The sequence below is a fragment of the Cetorhinus maximus genome, chromosome 17 (genome assembly GCF_964194155.1).
Source record: "Cetorhinus maximus chromosome 17, sCetMax3.hap1.1, whole genome shotgun sequence".
Classification (NCBI taxonomy): Eukaryota; Metazoa; Chordata; class Chondrichthyes; order Lamniformes; family Cetorhinidae; genus Cetorhinus; species Cetorhinus maximus.
Genome location: NC_135895.1, coordinates 96,003,200 through 96,026,369, shown reverse-complemented (window position 1 = coordinate 96,026,369; position 23,170 = coordinate 96,003,200). Strand labels below are relative to the sequence as shown.

The following is a 23,170-nucleotide window of genomic DNA, read 5'->3' as shown; positions in this document are numbered from 1 at the left end:
AGAAGGAGGATTACAAGTGTTTTGTCATCTGCAAATCTGTAATCATATGCCCCACCCCAATCTCAACACCATATTCTGTATCTGCAAACACTTCTTTAATCATTGCTTCTGCATAGAAATTGAAAAAGGACTGGTTGAGCTCCTATTCCAATTTAAGATGGTTCTGACTCCCTGTTGGCTACTTTCACTTGCTGTTTGTCCCATTTACAGATTTCTTATGAGTCATCTATCTCTTCAGCCTACTCCAATATATTTCAGCACTGTCAAGAACTTAATACAGGCATCCCAATTGAATGCTTTCTCAAAATCTACAAAATAAATGAACTTCCTGTCCAAGCTCTAAACTGCATTCACTCATTAACTTTATAATGCTGATTGCTTCTCCAGTCGCTCGTCATCCCTGGAATCCAAATTGGCCTTCTCTGATGTAGCTCTGCACCTTCCCGCCCGCAATCTACAATATATGGAAATCAGACTAATTGTACATAAGTCAGAACATTGGCATACCTTTGGCTTCTTCCTTAAGGTGATCATTATTGTCTGCATGGAGTTCTCTGGCCATTCTCCTGATAAGTAAATAACTTTGTACAGCTTAATAAACACAATTGTTACATTCTTTCCCATGTTTTAAATCAACACTGCAGGTATTTAATCTATTCCAGCCGCTTTTCATCTTGATTATTGCTGCTCTTATCTCACTCTTTAGCATTTCTGGTCTCCTCTTTTAGCTCAATCATTTCAGATTTTATTTCTTTTGCATTTGGTTCTTCAATATACACCTTCCATATTTTTCTTATTTCATCAGGGTTTGTTAATAAAACATCTTCCTCACTCTGTACTGCTGTTGTTTTCAGTCTTTTATGCTAAGTGTCACTAATCTCCTTGGCTTTACATACATAAGGTCTACCCTTTCTAGCTGATCTAATTCTTCAAGTATATAATACTGCTCTTTTAGCCGTTGTTCTCGTGCCTATTATGAATTTTATTATGGATATGTGACATTATACAAGGGCCTGGAGATTTTTTTCCCCACAACTTAATAGATGGACTTTTACTTTTAAAAAAGGAATATGTTAATTTTGACACTCTCAAAGTGCATTGTTTCTGTAGTACAGATGCTTTCTTTGGCTGAAATGGGGCATTATGATACAGATAAACATTAGATGGGTTGTGAAAAAAATATTTTTATTAAAGTAGCATTATTCACATAAATAATTCCCAACATAATTCATTTATCACTCAGTTCCAGTCTTCATAAAAGTCTAAGTAACATTGTATATGGTTACACTGTTTATACCTCAAATCAGTTTACAATGTATTTCTGCTGGTATCCAACTTAGATCCTTCGTTTCCTTGACATTTCCAGGTAAGTTACAGTTCTTCATGATAGCACTGATCTGTTTTCCATATGATTCTATACAGCTCCATGCAAGTACATGGCAAGGAACTTACTGAATGTCTCTGGACAATATCCAGACAGTCCAGCAGGAACCTAGGGAAAAGAAACCATCAATCTCTGAACACAAGCAGATACAAGTCTTTTTTTAAAATTACACTAGGGGTATGGAAGCATAGTGGTTCTGTTGGTGGACTCGTAATTCTGAGTTTAAATCCCACCATGGCAGCCAGGGAATTTAAATTCAACTAATTAAATAAATCTGAAATAAAATGCTGGTAGAAGTAATGTTGATCATGAAACTATAAGATTGTTGTTTTAAAAAAAATCTCCGGTTTTATCTGCTAACTTTACCCCTACATGTGACCTGAGGCCTACAGCAATGTGGTTGACTCTCAACTGTCCTCTGAATAGTCTAGCACGCCACTCAGTTGTATTCAAGATGACAGTTCCCTATCACCCTCTCAAGGGCAATTAGGGATGAGTAATCAATACTGACCTTGCCAGTGATGCCCACATCCTGTGAATGCATAAACATTTCTGGAGATATCATATCCAATATGTTAAAAGAATCCAATTAACTTATTGTGGGACCTATCTGCTTCACAACACGATGCTAACCATGAAAAGGCTTGCTTACAGCAAGGTCCATACTTATTGGACCATTAAATCTGATCTAAATTGCCCAGTTAATTGCACAATAAGTTCATTCCTGATCTTGGTTGATCTCAGTCATTGTGCTGTGATAACAATGGGAGGAAAGGAGAAAGAGTGAGACAAGAAAACTTAATCAAACTCAGCTAATAACCCTACTTTGGGTTGCTATTCAGCAGGTAATGCTGTAATACGTGTGAGGACGGTGATGCCTCCACATAGGAACTCATCTGTTGACATTCACTGAACAGCCTCAAAGGAAGACAGTTCACTTTGATGAGGTAATGGAAAACTGCAGACGTCAGCATGCCAGCAAGAAACCACTGATACAAAAAATTGTCACTGCCATTGCTGATGCATGTGCTTAAGGATCACTTCCCCAACTGTTCAGCTTGTACTCACCTGGACTATTTTCTTTCTGATTGATGGACGGCACTTTGCGTAGTCATACAGTAGCTGATCTTGATCTAACCAAATAAGGTTTTTCACACCATCATTTGATTGTAGATCTGTGGTATTTAGCTGCAACACCAGGAACTGGAACATTCTTCCATTTGTGGCAATGCATTGCACTGTGATAGGATTATCCAATTCCTTTGGCTCTTCCTGTGAAATAGAAAAAAGTAAGCAAGTTTATATAAAATCAGTTCTCCTCAGCTGGTGCAAGACAATCAATACAATAAACAAGATTCTAAATTGTTTCAGCTATATTCAATTACATGAAGAGAGAAGCCAGATATTAGATTCAAAGTTCCCTGTACCACATGTTATAACGTGGCAGACAATGTGTGCCAGGTGGACCAAATCCACAAGGGAAAATTGGCCACACTATCACAACGGTTTTGCAATTTGTATTTATTACGAGAAGATGTGTGCACTGAATTCAGAAGTAATGAGTCCACTAAGACCTTTAGAGATTTTAAAAATTGAATTAAAATATTTAACAAAATAAAAGATTTCAAGCACATACATAAGACTGCAATTACTTAATACTATAACAATTGCTAAAATTCCTAATTAGCCTGACTTCCCAGTTACACACCCCCTTTAAGGAAACAGTCCAAAATAGATTTTAGATAAAAAAAACAAGTTAACACAGTACCCACTTGACAATGGAATTCCAAATGGCTTGCTCCAAGTTTAGTTACTGGACACAACAAACTTAAGCACAAATGGCTGGAGGCTTCTTCAAGGCTGTTTCACACACTCCTGTTAGATCTTACATGGCCCCCAACATAGCCTTTCATTTCCTTTATATATGTTTCTCTCTCTAATATGTAAATTCCATTGTTCCATATATCTTTGGAACTGTCCCTTTCCCATAATATAAAACTTTAATGTTGCCAATAGTGTCAGTAACCTTTGGGAAAAATAAACACACTCCCTAGTCTTGTTTATCTGGCTAGTTGTAAACAGACTAACATCTTTTGAAATCCAAACAATCCCTTCACACTTTGCATGCTAAGATAGCATCCATGTTTACTCATTAGCATTTCAAGTACAATTCTACACCTAGCTTTTTTTTATAATTTCAAGCTTGCAGTCTACCTGACTCCAAATGTAATTAAATCACACAGACAGGACTATCTGCACTCACACCCATAAACCTACTTTACAACAAACCAGAAAAAATATTATGAAAATTATTATACTTTTGTAACACACTATAAACAACTGAACATAATTATATATAATCCTTTAGCTGTTCAGTACACTAAAATCCTTTAAGGATAGGTTTAGCTTGTGGTTTTGGGAAATTCCAATTTTCTTCTTGGCCCCATGGGACTTTCTTCTTTATCCATCTAATAAATGGTCGCTTCAGCAACCATTTGTTAGTAGATGCCCGGAATGCTGAGGGATAAATCATGGAATAATACAGCACAAAAAGCCATTCAGCCCATCAAATCTGCACTGGCTCTTTCAAGGAACAATCCAGTTAGTTCCATTCTCCTGATGTTTTCTCATATCCTTGCAATTTTTTCTCCAAGTATTTATCCAATGCTCTTTTGTAGGCTACTATTTAATCATTATCTATCAATAGGTGTGTCCAACAGGTCAATGTGATGCGTCTAGTGTGTGGGTAAAGAGCGTTACGTTACGATCCCCATGGAGACAGCTTTTATAAGAAATTCAAACTTCCACTTAATAGCTAAAAGAATGACATCACGATTTCACATTTTAAGATGTTTACTGTAATAGACTAAAAGCAACATTGACTAAACACTATTTTTATGGGCAACTTATACTTTAAACTACAGAACGGAATACTCCCTTAATTTTAGCACAACCGTAAAAACCCACCGTCGGGTATATGTTACATTGTCCTTTAAGTAGACATTCAACTCACCCAGAATCAGTCTGAAACGATTCTTAGCTCGAGGCTTTACTTCTGTTCTTTCCTTTCTCAGTCTGGTAACTTTTAACCTCAGAACTGTCCTTCACAGTGAGAGTATTACTGGAGATCCTCCCTCTGGCACAAGCTAGACACCTCTTCCAGCTTTATTTTAACTCCTCACAAATTTGGTCTTTTGAAGCTGAGCCCAAGCTTCCACACACATTCCACCGCTGTGAACCATAGAGACTTTTGGGCTCTTGCTACTCTCTCTCTCCCCCAGATCCCGACAGACCAACCTGTCTGTGATATTCAGTGATATTTTAGGAAAGCCTGCAATCTAATAGCACAATGTACCCTTCTCATCTCAAAGTCCAACACCATGGCAATGTGAATCACATGGGCCTTGTATCCAGGTAGAGATGCTGATTAGTTATCCTTCAGAGGTCAATACTTCTTCATCTTGGAACTAAATGGACATGTTAAAGAACAGCCGTTTAGAACCTGACATTCTCAACAATTTTCTCGGACTATGGAGATTCACAGTCTACCAATGTTAGTGGACAGGCTGCTGCCATGTCTCCAAGCGTAAATACCTTGCTGCATCTTCCCAGTGGAACAATCTTTGCCCTGTTTAATCTCCAAAAATCAAACCACTCAGGCTTGCTGTCAGGCAGACTTCAGAACAGGTTACATGACCCCATCATTTTACCTTAGGTTTCCAAAACATAACTATCTTATAAAGTTCAAACTTAAGTGTTAACATGCTTTCTGCTTTTTTGTGGTTTGCTTTTCATTTTCAGCCTACACTGCTGGCTAGCAGCAATGTGTCAAAGAGTCAGCCAGCACCCACCTCAAGTAGGGCAGCCTCCAACTGGTAAGGTGCTGGCCTGCCATAGTTCATCTTTTTCAATGGGTCCTTGGAGCTTAGGGTCACTGCTCAATAAGTGGATGGAATCTATTGCACCAGGCAAACAAACGAAAAGGTGTCAACTCTTCGATTGGCAAGCTAGAACATGACCATGTGCGTGGGATTGAAAGATGACTTGCAGCTGGTCAGTAAGATGCACAAGACAGCTGTAATCAACATGGAACTTCATAGGACAACATTGACATAGCTATCCTGCAAGAGACCAGGCTTGCTGAGAGCCGCACTAGCATTGCATATCAAAGAACACTTCAGCAGCAAATGGACAGACTCAGGCCTGTTAAGAGTTTGGTTTGACCATCAGCATCAGGAAGACAAATGTTATGGTCCAGGATCTTGCCATCTATCAGCTTTGACAATGTGACACTGACACTGGGGGTTTGTTGGTAGCTTCAGATAGCTAGGCTCCATAACCACCCGCAATCTGCAACTTGATGCTGAAATCGCAAGAGCTACAGTTATGTCCAAGCTGAGAAAGAGAATGTGGAACAACAGCAACCCGACTGAGAACACCAAACTGAGTTTATGAAGCCTGCATCCTCAGTGCACTCCTGGACAGTGGTGAAACCTGGACAACATATGCTAGACAGGAGAAAAGGCTGAACAGTGTTCACCTTCAGTGTCTCAGACTATCATCGGCATCTCTTGGCAGGACAAGGTCACTGACTCAGAGGTCCTGGAGCATGCTAATTTCATCAGCGAACACTCACTACTAAGCCAATGAATTTTGTGCCACATTCATCAATATATAATTTGGCCATTTACCCAAAAATCTTTGGTGTAGTAAACTGGCCACTGGGATACGACCTGTTGGGTGTCCATACCTCCACTACAAGGACACCTGCAAGTGAGATATGAAGATGGCATACATTGACACTAACAACTGGGAGAGAGTCGCTGATGGCCGTGACCTCTGGAGGCTGACTGTTTGGAGCTGCATTGGAAGAGGCGAGCAGAAACGAAAAGCTCAGCTGGCCGAGAACAGAGCCCTTGGAAAATATAGCCCAACAAATTGTGAACCTCTCAGTCCACTGTGTTCCTCCGCAGCAAATGTGTCAGAGACTGCCATGCCAGTCTGGAGGTTCCTCAGCCATACCAGAAGATGCTTAACACAAAGTTGACAACCACAGTGCAAACAGTCAACTTATGAGACAGATGGCTGCCACCACCAGACCATATCAGGCGGTGCATTCCAAATCCTAATCACTCGTTGCATTGAAGTTTTTTTCTCATGTCATTCTTTTGTCAATCACTTTAAATCTGTGTCTTAAGGTTATCAATCATTAAGCCATTGGAAACAGTTTCTCTTTGTTTACTCTATCTAAATGCTTTGAATTTAAACACTTCAATCAAATCTCCTCAAATCCTTCTCAGTTCTAAGGAGAAAAACCCTAGTTTCTCCAGTCTATCTAAATAACAGTAATCTCTCATCCCTGGAACCTCCCTGAAAAAATCTCTTCTGTACTTCTCTCCAAAGCCTTCACATTCTTCCTAAGTTTAGTGTCCAGAATTGGACATCAAATATTCTAGCTGGAGCTGAACTCGAATTTTATACAGATAATCATCATCACAAAAGCAGGTTATCTGGTCTTCATAACATTGTTGCTTGTGGGAGCTTGCTATGCGCAAATTGACTGTTGCATTTCCTACATTACAACAGTGACTACACTTCAAAAAGTACTTAATTGGCTGTAAAGTGCTTTGAGATGTCCAGTGGTCATGAAAGGTGCTTTTTAAACTCAAGTCTTTCTTTTTTTAATACATCTTCCTGGCTTTTGTATTCTATGATTCTATTTATGAAGGCCAGAATCCCATATGCTTTATTAACCTGTTCTGTCACTTTCAAAGATTTATGCACAAACACCCCCAGGTCTCTGTTCTTGCATCCTGCCTTTAAAATTGGACCATTTAGTTTGTATTGTCTATCTCTCATCATCCTACCAAAATGTAGAACCTCACATTTTTCTATGTTGAATTTTATCTGCCCATCCATTCGAATAGCCTGTTTATGGCCTCTTAAAGTCTATTGCCATCTTCCTTACTGTTTACTACACTTCCAATTTTTGTAATATCTGCAAATTTTAAAATTGTGCCTTGCACCCAAGTCCAACTCATTACTGGATATCAAAAACAGCAGTAGTCCTAGTACTAAACCTTGGAACTGTATAGTTCCCTCCGGTCTGGAAAAAAGCCATTAACACAACACTTGCCTATCTTTTAGCTAATTGTGCTTCCACTGCTAGTTATATCCCATTGGAAATCAATATATAAATCATCAACTGCAATGCCCTCATCCAACCTCTCCATTACCTCATAAAAAAATTCAAATGCCATCTGTCCTTAACAAATCTACAATGGCTCTCCTTTTAGTCCATGCTTGTCCTGGTGGCTGCTAATTTTCTTCTAGATTATTGTTTCTAAAAGCTTCCCACCACTGACCTTAAACTGTCTGGCCTGTAATTGCCAGGTTTATCCTTCTCCCCTCTTTTGAACAAGCTGCTCCCAACAATCATTTTACTATTAACATGCCTATATAAGACCTTTGGATTGCCTTTTACATTCGTTGCCACATTATTATCATACACGCTTTCCTTTCTCAATTCTCCTCTGTACTTTTTATATTCAACCTTCTCCCTTGTATTATTAAGGTGACACCGGTCATAAGTCTCCTTTTTCTGCTTCATCCGACTAACTCCTTTACCATCAAGGAAGCTTTGATTGCCCTCCCTTTCCCCCTTGTGGGAGTGTACCTAGACTGCACCTGAACCATTGCTTTAAAGGCAGTCCATTGCTCAATTACATTTCTGCTTCCCAGTCTTTGACTCTAATTTAGCTGGGCCAGATCCCTTCTCAATTCACTGAAATTAGCCCTCCTCCAGTTAAGTATTTTTATTCTAGTTTGCTCCTTGTCTTTCTCCATAACTAATCTTACAATGCTATGATTACCATTCCTGAGATGCTTCCTAATTGTGACATTCTCTACTCCACCCACTTCATTCTCCAGGGCAAGATCCAGCAATGCCTCCTTCCTCGTTGGGCAGGAAACATATTGATTGAAAAAAATTCTCCTGAACACATTTCAGAAATGTCCCCCTTTCTCTGTCTTTAACACAATCACTCTTCAGTTAATATTAGGGTAGTTAAAGTCTCACCACTCTATAGTTCTTGCACCTCCCTAATTTCTTTGCAAATCTGCTCCTCTATCTTTTTCCGTTCTGATTTTTCTACACCCCGAATGAAAGATGCAACAAAATCCATCATTGTATCATACCATAACTATTGAGTTAAAGCTGAGTGCACTCTTAAATTCAAGCACATTTAACTACAAACACATTAAGTCTAAAGTAAGTGGAATTTCTACTTCAACACATGCACATTGCAATATGTGTACCAGAGACAGTGACACTTACACCATACAGAAGCTTGGCCCTTGCAAGAGCATTTGCAAATGTGAACATGATCATCTTGGCCCTCAGTGGTTCTGGTTTGAACCTTGTCATATTAACAGAGGATTCTGTAATATACAGTGTGTGCGCATAAGGAAAAGGGTACCCATCACGGAAACCTGTACTGACACAATTAAAATAATTGTAAATGGATGAGAATATTACAGAAAGTGTGTTAACCACAAAAAGAATACTGTAGATAAATCCCATTGACTTGTGAAGACTTGATGTCCCAAAATACATGTCATAAATAGCATTCCATTAAACTGAATTTTCAAAATAAATTCTTGGATTACATTTATGCCGTTTCAGTAGTTTCTTTCCTTCCTTCAGCCCCTTCATAATCCCATTAACAGCAAAAACAAAGACAGTGTGCTCAACATTTTGCCAATTCAACTCCAAACACGAGTGCTCAGCCACATTAAATAGACTGCAGTATCAAAAACCCACCTGTGTCATTGCATTCTTTATAGACATGTGTTTGCTGCAGGTCAATGTTGGGAGAGATGGGATAGAAGGTTGGGAGGGCATGACTTTCAGTGCTTAATATCTCCTCTTTTCCGGCTACTGCTGGTAAAGGCTGCTTACTACTCAAGAGGACTCCATTTAAACCACAAACCCGGAATATGTCAGACTCTGCAAAGAAAATAAAATATTCATTAAACAGGGAATTAACTATTGTGTAGGACTGTAGCTCAAGTTCTGTCAGCTGCCCTATAATTTTCCCTCATCTATGTCGATTTCCTGAGGGTGCTGACTATTTGCTGATGCAGCTTCATAGATGCTAGCCATCTTTAGGCACCGTACATATGTGTCAACTGTGCAAACTGATACATGTCATTTGACTGTCTGAGACATCGTAGTCAAATGTAATCCCATCCCTATTAATCACATATGCATTTTCTAGTAGAAGTCCAGGTTAACTAGTAAAAACGTCAAGTTTTGAAAATTTGAATAATATGGAAAATCAACAGCTGGCAAATCAACATCTGAAGAGAGGACAGATAAAGTTTTTAAGTATAAATCCTTCCAAAATGTTAGCTTCAGTTCTCATGAAGTCCAGCCACCTATTTACTTTTAAATTCCAGTTATAGTTGAAGGGTGTTTTTCAACTGTGCTATGACTAATAAAATGTCTGCCTGATTATGATCGAATCAGCTAACTCAACACAGGTGTTCAAACCTGGACTTTCTTGGCGGTATGGTTCAACTCCACATTAGAAAATGTATCTGTCAACTGAGCTAGCCTAAGGGCATCTGCATTCATTATTTTGATACAGTAAATGTACTGAACGCTTCTTGCTCAAATTATTAAAAAACACACAGAATCAAACTGGTTAGGAAGCGGTGACTGGGGCTATCATGCCTGTGTTGGCTCTTGTGAAAGAACTGTCCAATTAGTTCCAAGGCCCCATATCCTGCCTCATATCCCTCAAATTTTATTTTTCAAATATACATCCAATTGCCAATCAATTATTATTTCACATACTCAAATCTAGGTATTGAGTTCTCAGTTTCTGGTTCAGTTTCTTTTTACATAAAATGTATAAAATAATAATATTTGATTAATTATCATTAGCTGGTTTTTCCTGGTACCCTGTTATATTAACCGATGACATGTGTTGATCATAATCAAGAAACCCGAGCAGGAAATAAAAGATTTCCTATTACCTGATCTACCTGAGGAGAGAGCGAGAGGACGACTCTGGGACAGGCAGTGTCTCCAGCTGCAGCTCTTGAACGCCCTGATTTGGGAGCTGGAGCAGTGGCTGGGGACAATGTGGAGCATCCGCAAGGCGGAGAGTATCGTGGATAGCATGTATAGAGAGATGGTCATACCGTAGGCTAAGAATCCACAGGCAGGAAGGGAATGGGTGACCTTCAGGCAAAGCAAGAGGACTAGGCAGGCAGTGCACAAATCTCCTGTGGCTATTCCCCTGCAAAACAGATATACCGCTTTGGATACTGTTGGGGGGGAATGGCCTCTCAGGAGAAAGCAGCAACAGCCAAATTCGTTGCACCGTGGTTGGCTCTGCTGCACAGGGGAGGAGTAAAAAGTGTGGGAATGCAATAGTTATAGGGGATTCAATTGTATGGGGAATAGATAGGCGTTTCTGTGGCTGCAAATGAGACTCCAGGATGGTATGTTGCCTCCCTGGTGCTAGGGTCAAGGATGTCTCAGAGCGGCTAGAGGACATTCTGAAGGGGGAGGGTGAACAGCCAGTGGTCATGGTACACATTGGGACAAACGACATAGGTAAAAAAAGGGAAGCGGTCCTAAAAGCAGAATATAGGGATTTAGGAAGTAAGTTGAAAAGTAGGACCTCAAAGGTAGTGATCTCAGGATTACTACCTGTGCCACGTGCCAGTCAGAGTAGAAATAGCAGGATATATCGGATGAATACGTGGTTGAAGAGATGGTGTGAAGGGGAGGGTTGGGGCCGGTTCTGGGGGAGGTGGGACCAGTACAAACTGGATGGGTTACACCTGGGCAGGACCGGGACTGATGTCCTAGGGGGAACATTTGCTAGAGTTGTTGGGGAGGGTTTAAACTAAAATGTCAGGGGGATGGGAACCTATGCAAGGAGTCAGAGGAAGGGGAATCAAAGACAAGAACAAAAGATAGAAAGCGGAATAAGCAAAGTGATAGTCAGAGAAATCAAGGGCAAGAATCAAACAGGGCCTCAGTGAAAAATAGTGGGAACAGGACAAGTAATGTTAAAAAGACAAGCCTTAAGGCTTTGTGCCTTAACGTGAGGAGCATTCGCAATAAAATGGATGAATTAACCGCGCAAATAGATGTAAACAGGTATGATATAGTTGGGATTACGGAGACATGGCTGCAGGGTGACCAGGGATGGGAACTGAACATCCAGGGGTATTTAGGAAGGACACACAAAAAGGAAAAGGCGGTGGAGTTGTATTGCTGGTTAAAGAGGAAATTAACGCAATAGTGAGGAAAGATATTAGCTCCACCGATGTGTAATCTGTATGGGTAGAGCTGAGAAACACTAAGGGGCCAAAAACGTTGGATATAGACCCCCAAACTGTCGTGGTGATGTTGGGAATGGCATTAAACAGGAAATCAGAGACGCATGTAATAAAGGAACGTCTGTAATTATGGGTGACTTTAATCTGCACATAGGTTGGGCAAATCAAATTAGTAATAAAACCGTAGAGGAGGAATTCCTGGAGTGTATACGGGATGGTTTTCTGGACCAATACATTGAGGAACCATCTAGAGAACAGGCCATCCTAGACTGGGTATTGTGTAATGAGAAAGGAATAATTGGCAATCTAGTTGTGCAAGGCCCCTTGGGGATGAGTGACCATAATATGATAGAATTCTTCATCAAGATGGAGAGTGACGTAGTTGATTCTGAGACTTGCGTCCTGAATCTTAATAAAGGAAACTACGATGGTATGAGGTGCGAGTTGGCTATGATGGATTGGGAAACCTTACTTAAAGGGATGACGGTGGATAGGCAATGGCAAACATTCAAAGAGCGCATGGGTGAACTGCAACAATTGTTTATTTCTGTCTGGCGCAAAAGTAAAACAGGAAAGGTAGCCAAACCATGGCTTACAAGGGAAATTAGATATAGTATTAGATGCAAGGAAGAGGCATACAAATTGGTGAGACAAAACAACAGGCCTGAGGATTGGGAGCAGTTTAGAATTCAGCAAAGGAGGACCAAGGGATTGATTAAGAAGGGGAAAATAGAGTACGAGAGTAAGCTTATAGGGAACATAAAAGCTGACTGTAAAAGTTTCTATAGGTATATGAAGAGAAAAAGATTGCTGAAGACAAATGTAGGTCCCTTACAGTCAGAAATAGGGGAATTTGTAATGGGGAACAAGGAAATGGCTGACCAACTAAATATATACTTTGGTTCTGTCTTCACAAAGGAAGACACTAATAACATACTAGAAATGTTGGGGAACACAGGGTTTAGTGAGAGGGAGGAACTGAAAGAAATCAGTATTAGTAGGGAAATGGTGCTGGGCAAATTGATGGGATTGAAGGCCGATAAATCCCCGGGGCCTGATAATCGACATCCCAGAGTACTTAAAGAAGTAGCCCTAGTGGATGCATTGGTGGTCATCTTCCAAGATTCTATAGACTCTGGAACAGTTCCTACAGATTGGAGGGTAGCTAATGTAACCCCACTATTTAAAAAGGGAGGCAGGGAGAAAACAGGGAATTATAGACCAGTCAGCCTGACGTCGGTAGTGGGGAAAATTCTAGAGTCCATTATAAAAGATTTAATAGCTGAGCACGTGGAAAACAGTGGCAGGATCGGACAGAGTCAGCATGGATTTATGAAAGGGAAATCATGCTTGACAAATCTGCTGAAATTTTTCGAGGATGTAACTAGTAGAATTGATGAGGGGGAGCCAGGGGATGTGGTTTATTTGGACTTTCGGAAGGCTTTCAACAAAGTCCCACATAAGAGATTGGCGTGTAAAATTAAAGCGCATGGGACTGGGGATAGTGTATTGAGATGGATAGAAAACTGGTTGGCAGACAGGAAACAAAGAGTAGGAATAAATGGGTCTTTTTCCGAATACAGGCAGTGACTAGTGGGGTACCGCAGGGATCGGTGCTGGACCCCAGTTATTCACAATATATATTAATGATTTAGATGAGGGAATTAAATGTAATATCTCCAAATTTGCAGATGAAACAAAGCTGGGCAGGAGGGTGAGCTGTGCGGAGGATGCAGAGGTGCTTCAGTATGATTTGGACAAGCTGAGTGAGTGGGCAAATGCATGGCAGATGCAGTATAATGTGGATAAATGTGAGATTATCCATTTTGGTAGCAAAAACAGGAAGGCAGATTATTATTTGAATGGCTATAAATTGAGAGAGGGGAATGTGCAACGAGACCTGGGTGTCCTTGCACACCAGTCGCTGAAGGTAAGCATGCAGGTGCAGCTGGCAGTAAAGAAAGGCTTCATAGCCAGAGGATTCGAGTACAGGAACAGGGATGTCTTGCTGCAATTGTACAGGGCCTTGGTGAGACCACACCTGGAATATTGTGCGCAGTTTTGGTCTCCTTATCTGAGGAAGAATGTACTTGCTATAGAGGGAGTGCAGCAAAGGTTTACTCGATTGATTCCTGGGATGGCAGGACTGACATATGAGGAGAGATTGAGTTAATTAGAATTATATTCGCTGGAGTTCAGAAGAATGAGGAGGGATCTCATAGAAGCCTATAAAATTCTAACAGGACTAGACAGGATAGGTTCAGGAAGGATGTTCCCGATGGTGGGGGAGTCTAGAACCAGGGGTCACAGTCTGAGGATAGGGGGTAGACCATTTAGGACTGAGATGAGGGGAAATTTCTTCATCCAGAGAGTGGTGAGCCTGTGGAATTTGTTACCACAGAAAGTAGTTGAGACCAAAACATTGTATGCTTTCAAGAAGGAGTTAGATATAGCTCTTGGGGCGAAAGAGATCAAAGGGTAAGGGGAGAAAGCGTGAGCAGGCTATTGAGTTGGATGATCAGCCATGATCATAGTGAATGGCGGAGCAGGCTCGAAGGGCCGAATGGCCTACTCCTGCTCCTAGTTTCTATGTAATTGTTTTTAAGTAACTATGAGAACTGCAAAGGAATATGCAATTCAAAACCAACTTTTCCTCAGAGATTCATTGGTTATTTTTGGTTTTATTTCAAAGCATTAATATAATAAATTATATTAAGCACAAATTCATTAGCTAGCACATTAATCTTATTGGAAAATTAGTTCATGTTATAAAATACTTGTATTTACTTAAATTTTTTGGAGCATCCCTGTAATACTTTTGAAGCACAAGTACTGTTGTCATATATTTGTTAAATGTATTTGTGGCAGGGCAAGTTGTCAGGGCTGTTAAGAAACCTTATGGAACATGACTTTATAAATATCACTAATCACTTGTTAAGCCTCAGCTGGAATAGTGTACACTATTCTGGGTACCATACTTTAGGAAGGATGTTAAGGCCTTAAGAATACAGAGCAGGTTACCAGGAGGATACCAGAGATGAAGGACTTTGGTTATTTGGAGAGATTGGAGAAGATTGGAAAAACTGAAAATGTTCTCCTTCGAGTAGGGAAGGTTAAGGGGTAACCTAATAGAGTAAAATAAAAACATGTATCTATATAGCGCTTTTCATGACCACAGATGCCTCAAGCACTCTACAGTCAATTAAGTGTCTTTTTTTGAAATGCAGTCACTGTTTTAATTTTGGAAACACGGCAGCCAATTCACACACAGCAAACTCCCATAAACAGCTCTGCGATAACGACCACATAATCTGTTTTTGTGGTGTTGATTGAGGGATAAACGTTGGCCAGGAGACAGGGGATAATTTCCCCCCTCTTTTAAAAGATACTACCATGGAATATTTCACATCCATCTAAGCAGGCAGATGGTTTAACGTTTAACGTTTAACGTTAACGTTTCACCCAAAACGTGGCACCTCAAAGTGCAGCGCTCCCTCAGTACTGCACTGGAATGTCAGCCTTGATTTTTTTGTGCTCAAGGCCTGGACTTGAATCTGGAAGCTAAAGACAAGAGTGCTACCAACTGAGCCATAGCTGATACTCAAAATAAGGTATTCAAAATAATGAGGGGTTTTGTTCGACCAAGTGGGGAGAAAATAACCAGAGGTCATAGATTTCAATAATTGGCAAAAAGACTAGAAGGGAAATGAGGAGGAATGGCAGTTGGACATGTACCTGTAAAAGGACTAGGTTGCAGGTTTATAGGACTAAATTGTTAGATCATTCAAAGGGCATGACAGGCTGAATAGCCTTTTGTGCTTACATATTGTTGTCAGTTGCCATGAATGGGCAAAGCCATATTTTTGATAGAATCCTGTGTTCCTCAATGAAGCCAATGAGCATTACATTTGGGTGAAAACTTATAGATTGCTCATGGGCATTACCAGGAAAGGAAAATGGGCAAAGACATTTTTACATATTACTACTTGAGCAGAAGTCATACTGACTAACCTCTCTCCCATATTGCTGCCACACGGTAATTTTCAGCCAGCATCCTGTTTCCAAGTGTGGGAAATCGAGGTTGCAGGATCCTGCATAAGTGTAAGAGGTCCTGCAATAGCACAGGGCTGAAAAGAAAAAAACACCAAAAAAGTTAACAAAGAAACTGTCTTTTTTTCTTCCCCTTCATTTTGTTACTGTTAGTAACAGGTGCGGTGGTACTTTTAGGCTTTTATTATATCTATTAGTAGATGTTGATAAAAAATTTCCCCTACAATTATTTCTTAACAAGATCAAGTGTATATACACATATCTCTGAAGAAGTACGGTTCTGTTCTCCGACAGGATTTCCGCCTGTCTCTTCTGCCCTGTATATACACAGTCAGCTGAAGAGTTAAAGCTTCCTCTAGACCCTCCTAAACTCAAAATAGCACCCTGAATTAGATCATTGTGAAATGTTGTGTTAATGATCTTGAGGCGAGTTTAACAACTTTTGTGCCAATTAAGGGATATATTTGTGCTGTGGATTCTGTTAGCAAGCAGATTGAAACAAAGAAAACTTATTCGACACAGCTTTAAATCTTGCAGAGAGTTTATTGCATCAGGTGTTAGCCATGGTTTAGTGGTAGACACTCTGATCTGAGAAGGTTGTGGGTTCAAGTCCCATGCTAAAAGGTTGAGCACAAAATTAAGCTGACACAGAAGAAGTGCTGCATCTTTGGAGGTGCCATTTTTTGGATGAGATGTTAAACCAAAGCCTCAACTGCCCCCTCAGGTGGGCGTAAAAGGTCCCATGGTACTATTCAAAGAAAAGAAGTGCTCTCCAAGCACCCTGGCCAATATTTAGACCCCACCCGAAGTAATTAAAACAGATAATCTGATCATTACCACATTGCTGTCTGTACAAATTGATTGCTGTGTTTCCTACATTGAAACAGTGTTATAATCTTGGTAGAGACTAGTAACTTTTGAAAAGAAATGCGATCTCCCAGTTACAATAAGTCCTCACTTAAAGTTATGGTTGCGTTCCTGAAAAATCACAATTTTCAGTGAATCATGGGTTCCCATATGAATCAATGTTAAAGCTGGAGTAGGGTTCCTTCAGACATTTCTTGCCTGGAAAAACCAACATGGTTGGAGAGGCGGAGGCAGTGGTATTGTCACTGGACCAGTAATCCAGAAACCCAGGGGGACCTGGGTTCGAATCGCACCACTGCAGATGGTGAAATTTAAATTCAATAAAAATTGCAGATTGTTGTAAAAATCCTGTCCATACCCTGGCAGACCCAGCAGAGGTCACAGTTGGGAGGGAGTTGCCCTGGGAGTCTTCAACATCGACTCCAGACCCCATGAAGTCTCATGGCACCAGGTCAAACATGGGCAAGGAAACCTCCTTTTGATTACCATGTACCGCCCCCTCCCCCCAGCTGATGAATCAGTACTCCTTCATGGTCAACACCACTTGGAGGAAGCACTGAGGGTGGCAAGGGTACAGAATGTACTCTGGGTGTACACCAAGCGTGGCTCAGTAGTAGCACCACTGACGAAGCTGGCCTGGTCCTAAAGGACATTGCTGCTAGACTGGGTCTGTGGCAGGTGGGGAGCAAACCAACAAGAGGGAAAAACATACTTGACCTCATCCAACCTGCCTGCCACAAATGCATTGCTCCATGACAGTATCTGTAGGAGTGACCACTGCACAGTCCTTGTGGAGAAGTCCTGCCTTCATACTGAGGATACCCTCTATTGTGTTGTGCGGCACTAGAACCATGTTAAATGGGATAGATTTTGAACAGATCTAACAACTCAAGGCTGAGCAGCCATGAGGCGCTATGGGCCATAAGCAGCATCAGAATTGTACTCAACAATCTGTAACTTCATGGACTGGCATATCCCCCACTCTACTATTACCACCAAGCCAGGGGATCAACCCTGGTTCAACGAAGATTGCAGGAGGGCATGCCAGGACCAGCACCAGGCATGCATAAAAATGAAGTGTCAATCTGGTTAAGCTACAACACAGGACTACTTCGGTGCCAAACAGCATAAACTGCAAGTGATAGACAGAGCGAAGCGATTTCACAACCAACAAATCAGATTTAAAATCTGCAGTCCTGTCACATCCAGTTGTGAATGGTGGTGGACAATTAAACAACTCACTGGAATAGGAGGCTCCACAAATATCCCCATCCTCAATGGTGGAGGAGCTCAACACATCAGCGCAAAAGATAAGGCTGAAGCATTTGCAATAATCTTCAGCCAGAAATGCCAAGTGGATAATCCACCTTGGCTTCGTCCAGAGGTCCCTAACATCATAGATGCCAGTCTCCAGCCAATTTGACTCAATCCACGTAGTATCAAAAAATGGCTCAAGGCACTGGATACTGCAAAGGCTATGGGTCTTGACAATATTCCAGCAGTAGTACTGAAGACTTGTACTCCAGGACTTACCGCATCCCTAACGAAGCTACATACTGGCATCTACCCGGCAATGTGGAAAATTGCCCAGGTATGTCCTATACACAAAAAGCAGGACAAATCCAACCTGGCCAATTACCGCCCCCTTCAGCCTACCCTCCATCATCAGTAAAGTGATGGGAGGGGTCATCAACAGTGCCATCAAGCTGCACTTGCTTAGCAATAACCTGCTCACTAATGCTCAGTTTGGGTTCCGCCAGGGCCATTCAACTCCTGACCTCATGACAACCTTGTTTCAAACATGGGCAAAGGAGTTGAACACCAGAGGTGAGGTGAGAGTGACTGCCCTTGACATCAAGGCAACATTTGACCATGTGTGGCAAAGAAGAGTCCTAGCAAAACTGGAGTCAATGGGAAAACTTTCCGCTGGTTGGAGTCATACCTAGTACAGACGAAGATGGCTGTGGTTGTTGGAGGTCAATTATCTCAGTTCCAGGACCTCACTGCAGGAAATCCTCAGGGTAATGTCCTAGGCCCAACCATCTTCAGCTGCTTCATCAATGACCTTCCTTCCATTATATGGTCAGAAGTGGGGATGTTCGCTGATGATTGCACAATGTTCAGCACCATTACAACTCCTCAGATACCGAAGCAGTCCATGTCTAAATGCAGCAACAGCTGGACAATATCCAGACTTGGGCTAACAAGTGGCAAGTAACACAAGTGCCACGCAATGACCATCTTCAACAAGAGAGAATCTAACCATAACCACCTTGACATTCAATGGCATTACCATCGCTGAATCCCCCAGCATCAGCATCCTGGGGGTTACCATTGACCGGACATTGAACTGGACTAGCCATATAAATATGGTGTCCAAGAGAGCAGGTCAAAGGCTCGGAACCCTGCGGTGAGTAACTCCCCTCCTGACTCCCCAAAGCCTGCCTACCATTTACAAAGCACAAGTTAGGAGTGTCATGGAATACTCTCCACTTGCCTGGATAAGTGCAACTCCAACAACACTCAAGAAGTTTGACAGGACGAAGCAGCCCACTTGATTGGCACCTCATCCACAAACATTCACTCCCTCCACCACTGATGCACAATGGCAGTAGTGTCTACCATCTACAAGGTGCACTGCAGGAACTCACCAAGGCTCCTTAGACAGCACCTTCCAACCGCACAACCACTACCATCTAGAAGGACAAGGGCAGCAGATAGATGGAAACACCACCACCTGGAAGTTCCCCTCCAAGTCACTCACCATTCTAATTTGGAAATATATCGTCGTTCCTTCACTGTCGCTGGGTCAAAATCCTGGAACTCCCTTCCTAACAGCACTGTACCTATACCACATGGACTGCAGCGGTTCAAGAAGGCAGTTCACCACCACCTTCTCGAGGGCAATTAGGGATGGGCATTAAATGCTAGCCAGCGGCGCCCACATCCCGTGAATGAATAAGAAAGTAAGTTGAAAAACTCTGCTCTTCATGTGCAGCATATGCATTCCTAGCTGGAATAACTTGCAACATAAAATAAATCACTGAATATAACTGATATACTATATAAATTCAAATTAGATAATGCTAAATCACCCAAACAAGCCCTGAGTAGCACAGCTTCTGTGACTCACCCACAGCACTCCTGATACTCAGCTCACTTTTTTGCTTGCTTTCCTTTCTCTCTGTGTGTCTCTCCCTGTCTGTCTCTCCACCAGCCCCCCCCATCCCCTTTCCCCCTGTCTCTCTCTCTCTGCTCTCTCTCCAGAGCTTGGACCTCTTCCTGACAGTCTGCAAAGGCTGAGCCCCTGTCCCGGGCTGTGGATGGAGCCAGGGGTTACTCACATTTCACCCGGTCAGTTGCTGGCAACTTCCTGTCCCTGCCCTGCTCTCCTGGAACTTGGGCCTCGCTCTCTCCCTGCAACCTGAGCTTCTGGTGACTGCGGGGGCGACATCAAAACATGGCAGCAGTTGGCCGAGATGCAGCGCACAGGGAGGTGGGCTAAAGTGCAGATGATGTAAAACTGAAAATGGTGACTCAAATCGAAAAAAAGTCCTAAAGAATAAATAACGTTAAAGCGTAACGACGTTAAGTGGGGCAACTTAAAGTGAGGACTTACTGTATTAACTGAAAGGACCATGCCACAAGATTTCACTTTTTAAATGAAAATCTTTGTTCTAACACACAAAAAGAATAAACTATTAACTTAACACTATATCTAATAGGCACTTGTACTTTAAACCAAAATTCCGAACAGAACACTCCCTATTCTATTTTTAATTTCAACCGAGAATCCCTTGTTACACTACTTGAGTTTCTGGAGTGTTCATTTGATTTGCCTCGAACCAAACCACTTTTATGTCACAACTTCCAAGAACTCATTCCGAATATCCTTTGTTTCCCAGTCTGGCACTTAGACTTCCAGAATTCACTCACTCTCTGCGGAAAACACTCCTCGTTTCTGTTACCCTTATCCACAGCTCAGATTTTTTCTGCCTTCTCCAAGTTGCTGCCAGACCTCACACAGGCTACCTGTTGCACAGAAATCTTCCCTTCTCAACCCATCTCCATGGCAACATAACAACCATGACCTGTCTTCAGGTAGAAATGCAAATTGATCATATTTAACTCTAAACCTTTCCTTTGATCTGAAATGTATATGGGTACTTCAAAATTTTCCCTTGTTTACCAGTTTCCTTCGAATCCTTCTCTGATCTGGGGAAATTACATGTATAATTTAAACCCTCACCCGGGCCCTCACAGACAGACCATCTCCTCAAGAGATAGTTAACGAGGCTCCCATTGTTTAACTTTTAACACCTCACATCATAGCTTCACTAACATAACGTGGGCCTGCCTTTGATCTGTAATTGCCCCAGGCCTGTCTGCCTGCCCTTCAGACCTCATTCATTTATCCTACATTTAAAAATTACTATTTGCAAACTAAAAATCTTATAACATGCACACTTACAACAGTGATGCAGCTTCAAAAGTAATTAACTGGCTGTAAAGTGTCATGGAGCAGCTTGTGTTCTTGAGAAGTGCCATGTGAGACCTTTCTTCTATCAGTATGGGCTGTGTTGATGTGTAACGACAGAGCAATGACTGGATTCTTCAATTTCAAATCCTACAAGTAATTGTGTTATGCCTATAGCCAGCCAACTAATGACCAGGGAAGGAAAGAACAAACACAAAGTAGCAGAAGGGGGCAGAAACACTAACTCCTGCTGCCAACTGGAAAGGTGTCAGGAACAGTTGCACATGTACACCCGGTCCACACTGCAGAAAACCAGAAAATGAGCAGGATGAAAGACAAGAGGAAAGTCAAAGAAACATGCTTCAAGGAAGTGTGCAAATGAAAGAAAAAAAAAGAGGTGAATGAGCTGGAAAGGAGGATGGGGTCTATGCTTGTGTGTACATGGGGTGTTAGTTTGTGTGGGGCTTGCATTGTTATGCTAACATATGTAGCCCCACTCACTGCTTGTCCACATTTCTCCAATTGTGCATCTCTGCATTATGCCACAAAGTAAAAAGAACAGGATGAGTAGGAACCAGTCTCCCCATAGAAAGATGAGAAACCTGAAATTCAATTTTAAACACCCAATAAACAAGGGAAAAACACTATCTTCAGGAGAAATTAAAATGCCGGTCAATTGGTATATGACTTATTCCACAAGTGTCAAGAGGCTGCAAGTCCACAGTGACATGCAACTCTTTACATTTATAATTAAATTCTGTAGCAAGTGTTGGCATAAAGTTACCAAAATTACTTTCAGCAGTGAAAGAGAATGAATGGATGTAATGCTTCTGCAGTACCAACTTGCATTGATAATGTCTTTAACTTTAAGAAAACATCCCAAGGCACTTCACAGGAGCAAAATCTGACATTAAGCCAAAAGAGGGGATATTAGGATGAGTGATTAAAAACTTGTTCAAAAAGATAAGTTTTAAGAAGGGACCTAAGTGGAAGAAGCAAGACAGAAATTGCTTTGCCTAGACTTGTAAATTGAAAACAAAAGAAAACATGATAGAAGCAACAGCCATGTTTTCCATTTTCAAAATCTCTCACTATACAATTTAAACGAAACAAGAGATTAGAAATGTTCAAAGTTGAAACAGAACAAATCCCTCCTTCTGTCACAGTATAGTACCTAGTAATGTTTTAACAACACATTTTATACCAGCCCATAACTTCCAATCTCAGGGGCGTCATTATAGGGGTCACCCCAAAGATGTGCTGGGGGACCCCCTAGGAGGTCCTGTAAGGATTGCACAGCAATTGCCCGAGAAGTTCAAACTTGCATTGGGCAATTGCCTTGCAATGGGAACCTTCCAAAACAAATTGCAAATGTCAGATGGTTTCGATAGTCTCTAGCAGTAGTTACCCAAAAAGATTAGAAGGATTAAAACCACTTCTAACTCCTGGGTAACTATAGTACTGACCCTCCATGGGGCCCCCAACTACTCTCCCTCCCACAACGCTCTAGGACCTACATGGGAACCTCTGACTAACCCCAATCCCTCCCCACAACCCCCAACTAACCCCCCACCCCCCAACTAACCTCACTGACCTCCACCCACTGACCACACCCCCGACTACCCTCCTAACCCCAGACTACCCTAACTGACCACCCCCCCTCCCCTCCAATGACCACATCCCCCCTTGAATTCCCTCCCCTCCCCACCCTCCAATACATCCCCTTCCACTCAGCTGCCCTCGACACAAGGCCTCTGGAGCCCACTGCACTGCACCTTTCTCACCCAGCCCGAGTCGGAAGGTCAGGTGAGCAAGGTGCGGCTTCATTTCAGGATAAGTAACTAGAAGTGGAATAGCAATCTGACTGTTTGTAGATGTGTGGTTATCATGCTGACTGTGATATCCTGAACACAAATAACCCAGGTTTGATAGCAACAAGGCTTAGGTTTATGGTCATATTTTGCCTTCAGAAAGTGCTGACCCTTGTTCTACTGTTAACACATTCTGCTTCTGACTTTTATGGTACCGTG

The 23,170-nt window shown here is 41.7% G+C and overlaps 1 protein-coding gene across 1 annotated transcript in view; it reads right to left on the bottom strand.

The window, feature by feature from the left end:
* Nucleotides 1–1,168: 1,168 nt before the first annotated feature.
* Nucleotides 1,169–23,170, bottom strand: part of mrpl37 (mitochondrial ribosomal protein L37) — a 35,698-nt gene continuing 13,696 nt past the window's right edge. Inside the window, exons 3-7 of the mRNA XM_078561629.1 lie at nucleotides 15,758–15,873; nucleotides 9,207–9,392; nucleotides 8,721–8,875; nucleotides 2,453–2,656; nucleotides 1,169–1,492 (exon numbers count right to left, since the gene is read on the bottom strand). Coding sequence (XP_078417755.1) covers nucleotides 1,415–1,492; nucleotides 2,453–2,656; nucleotides 8,721–8,875; nucleotides 9,207–9,392; nucleotides 15,758–15,873 — 739 coding nt within the window. The 3' untranslated portion in view covers nucleotides 1,169–1,414. The remainder of the gene's footprint in view (nucleotides 1,493–2,452; nucleotides 2,657–8,720; nucleotides 8,876–9,206; nucleotides 9,393–15,757; nucleotides 15,874–23,170) is intronic.